A 4,178-nucleotide genomic window follows, 5' to 3' on the forward strand; every position below is an offset into this window, starting at 1 on the left:
GCCAGCTAGTGTGTTAAATACACTGTCTGCTTTTTGTTCAGAGTTTAGGAGAAGCAAAGAAGAACTGAGAGGCAGAGTTCTTCTGAAATGATGGCCACAGATGTATGGGGAGGCTCATTGCCCCCCAGATCCGGGCCCTGAGAAGTGGGAGGAAAGCAAGCACAGTGGGGGGAGTCACTGAGGAGGAGAGGAGGCTGAGGCTGATTAGCATGTCTCCAGGACAGAGAAGCACAAGGTGGGCACTAACAGGTGAAGTTGAAGAGCCGAACTGGATAGCACAGAGGTGGGCTGTGCCCAGGTCTGTCTGTCTTTCCCTTCAGCCTGACGGAAGAAGCTGGCTGCGTGTCTCAGTGACCTGTGTGAGGGCTGAGGATTAATATGGTGAAAGCACCTCACAAGCATAGGCAACCTGAAAGTGACCTGACATGTTAGCTGTGAAAATGTCTTAATGACAGATGGCAGGAACTTGAGCAGCTTCAAGTGACTTTTAAGTGCCGATCAGAAAATGAGATCTCTGCCCAGGGGAAATGAGCACTGAATAATGGCCATTAGCTTCCCAGTGAATTGTTACTCGAAACACTGCTGTGCAGCAGTTTCCGGCAGAGGCCAGGGATCAGGGCTGTTCTTATCGCCATTGTCCGGCTGTCCAGAGAGAAGTTGAAAACACACAAAATAGATTTGGGCATATCGAATCATCTGGAAGCCATCAGGGCTGAATTGAGCCACAGAAGGGCAGGGCACACATTTCTTAGGAGCTAGTGACAAATTTGAGCATTTTAATGTGTACATTTATCATCACTGTGCATGAGCGATTCCCACTTGAGATCTTGGGTCATCTCATCTTCTCTACAGAGTGTTCCAGCTTCCGCTGTGCTGTTCATTAATCCCTGCTTTTAGTTTTAACCTTTTCTGTGGTTTGACCTTCTGTAGACCTTGCTGGAAACAACGACCAGCCTTTTGAACCAAGACCTCCACTGGTCACTGTGTAACCTGAGGGCTTCGGTCTCCAGAGGACTCAATCCCAAACAGGACTACTGTTCTATATGTTTACAGCAGTACAAAAGACGCCAAGAAATGGCCGATGACATCATCGTCTTTAGGTAACAGCTTAGACCTGTGTACATGTGTGGTAGAAGCAGCCAAGAAGCAGTACACATGACCACTCAGTCAGCCATTCAAGCAGCAGGGAAAATAGGCAAGAGTTCCTGCCCCATGGCCCTTACAGTCTGTATGGGAGTGTGTGTGTGTGGGGGGGGGGGATTAAGGGTCCCAGACATTATATACATCCTGTATAATCAGAGTTAAGATGGAAAATAAACACAAGGCAGTAGAATGGGAGGATGAAGTGTGTACCAGAGAACAGTGCTACGTTAAGAAGGCACGATAAGGGGCTGCAGCTCTCAGGGATGACCTTGAGCAGAATGAGAGACAGGTGGATATGTGGAAAGCCATTAGGATGCCGAGTGGGCTCTGCAAGGTGTGGCCAGCTTGCTGGTGCATTGGATGTGGAAGTGGAAACTAGGCCTTTGACTTGAGAAGCTGGATGAGCATGTGCCCTTGTTGAAGAGGATCTGGGAAAGCAATAACGTTGTCTGCAGATCTTAGGCTTGGGTAGCTGCTGGATTCTGGGCAGGGTTATCTAATAGTCATACTTCCATCAGAGATCTAGAGCCACGTTGACTCTGGAAATAGATGCTTAGGGGTCAGCAACACAGCAATACCAGGAGAGGAGATACTCATACACAAGTGATACATGACGAGGTTAGTCTCAGGACCAAGGAGAGTTTGTCCAAATACACGCGGAGACTCCAGTCAAGCATGCTGATTTCAAATGTAGTCCTGCCATGTGCTAGCTCAGACTTTGGACAAGTTGATTTTATCCTTTTATGTCTTAGCTTCCTTATTTGTAGATTGAGATAGTAGCAGTAACTACATCTTGAGGTTTTGTAATCAGTCACCGAGTGCCTGGCATGAGTGTTTTTGTCAGTGCCGGCTGTGCAGGAAAGCTGGCAGGTCTGAGATGAGAGAAGACAGTGTTCTCAGAGACCAAGAACCCAGTCCTTCAAAAGTCAGTTATCCTGATTGGTTTGTTAGTTCTGTCTTGTCAGTTTAACACAAACTAATTAGAAGGAACCTAATGGAGAAAATGCCTCCATAAGGCTGGCCTCCAGGCCTTAATTGATGATTGTTGCTGTGAGGGCCCAGACCGGTGTAGTTGGTGCCACCCTTGAGCAGGTGAACTGAGTTCTGTAAGGAAACAGACTTGGGCTAGAGAGACGGCTCAGTGGTTCAGTTCTCTGTGCCACATGGCAGCTCACAACCATAAGTAACTCCAATTCTGTGGGATCTGATATTCTCTTCTGGCCTCCATGAATACCAGGCATCCACGCAGAATACCCATACACATTAAAAAAATGAGCAAACCTTGAGAAGCAAGCCAGTCAGTAGCATTTTTCCATGGTGTCTGCTTCAGTTCTTGCCTTGGGGTTCCTGCCTTTTCTCACCTGAGTGACGGATGTGACCTGAGAGTTGTGAGCTGAAATAAACCCTTCCTCCCCAGGCTGCTTTTGGTCATTGTCTAGTTATTTTTTTTTTATTGCTATGATAGGACACTACAACCAAGGCACCTTATAGAAGGAAGAATTTATTGGGGGCTTATTGTTTCAGAGGGTGACTGCTGGGAGGGCAGGAGCAGGAAGGCAGGCATGGTTCTGGAGCAGTAGCTGAAGGCCCACATTTTCATCCATAAGCACAAGGCAGAGAGAACTAACTGCGAATGGTATGAGCTTTTGAAACCTCAAAACCCACCTCCAGTGGCAGGCCTCCTCCAAGGTCACACCTCCTAATCCTTCCCAAATAGTTCTACCACCTGGGGACCAAGCATCCATATACATGAGCCTGTGAGGGTCATTTCCATTCAGACCATCACAGTCATGGTGTTTTATCACAGCAGTGGAAATCCTAACAAAGACAGTGCTGTGTGCCAGATCTATTCATCAGAATGAGGAACAGCATGAGCACACGAGTGGACTATGAAGCATTGATAACTATGAAATACAAGAATGAAACATGCAGAGAGGTTTGCAGAGGTTTGGGGGACTGGGTGTTTTGTGTAGCATGGTTAGAAATACCTCACTGTCGAAATGACTTGTTAACAGACAGCTTTGAAAGCTAATTAAAATGTGACTGCTTATCATATTAATAAAATAAAACAGTATAGGGGAAAAAGGATGTTGGTAGCTACTAAATTTATAAAGAGCAGAAGGGGAATGCCCCCCTATTTATGTTTAAGTGATTTTAAAGCATAAGGAAGTGGCTATCTAGTTTGTGGGGCATGTGTTCAGCCAGGGGTTAGGGATGGGGAGGCCGTCGGGCAGCACCCTTCCTGTCAGGCCTCGGGCAGTGAGTGGGTGGCACAGAAGGTCTGGACAGAGTGAAGAGGAGATTGACAAGAGAGAGTGCCCAAGGACAACAGAGACCACTGGACAGGAACTGGGTTCTCGTACAGAGTTGGACATATTTTTTCTGAGAAGGCACAGACAGGGTAGTTTTGAGAATGGAGTGATATGTCAGGCGTCAGTGGTTGCTGTTTTGAGAATGGACTCAGGAGGGCCAAGGAAGAACAGAAAATGACCAGCAAGGCTACTTTAGTAGCCTGCTTGAGAGATGGCCCATTGCAGTAGGTAGCAAAGAACTAAGAAGTGAGAACTCTGGGTGTCATGTGGGGCAGAACAACAGGATTTACTGATAGATGCACTCATATGTGCAAGGCAAAAACAGTAAGGAGGAGTTGATGGAAGTTAGGAGCTTAAGACCCCTCTCAGACACCCAGGGTAGAGTCTCAAGGAGACAGGAGCATAGGGCTAAAGGAGCTGTCTGGTGGCATACACCTGGGAGTCATGAGCCCATGGTGTTTTAAAGGTTTGGAACCAGAGATGCTAACTAAAGGAGCAGGGCTAGGTAAGAAAAGACAAGTGTATGAGAAGCAGGTTCTGTACGGAAACAGCATCAAGAAGAGAAAATAGATGATCCACACTCAGCCTGTGTTTCTGGTTAGAAAAAGGATCCAGGAATGAGCACAGAGAGGCATCTTCAGCAGCCAGCCTCGGGTGCCTTCTTAGGAGCAGTGTTAAAGCTTCAAGAGCGTGGCATTTGTGTCATTGTTACAAATCTGCCTT

At 47.0% G+C, this 4,178-nt stretch overlaps 1 protein-coding gene across 2 annotated transcripts in view; it reads left to right on the plus strand.

Annotated features, from left to right (window-relative positions):
• Window positions 1-4,178, plus strand: part of Vps8 (VPS8, CORVET complex subunit) — a 219,565-nt gene that overhangs the window by 166,269 nt on the left and 49,118 nt on the right. For both annotated transcript variants that reach the window (XM_005368975.3, XM_013354407.2), the window contains one exon: window positions 931-1,100. In XM_005368975.3, coding sequence (XP_005369032.1) covers window positions 931-1,100 — 170 coding nt within the window. The remainder of the gene's footprint in view (window positions 1-930; window positions 1,101-4,178) is intronic.

Source organism: Microtus ochrogaster, unplaced genomic scaffold, assembly GCF_000317375.1.
Source record: "Microtus ochrogaster isolate Prairie Vole_2 unplaced genomic scaffold, MicOch1.0 UNK43, whole genome shotgun sequence".
Lineage (NCBI taxonomy): Eukaryota > Metazoa > Chordata > Mammalia > Rodentia > Cricetidae > Microtus > Microtus ochrogaster.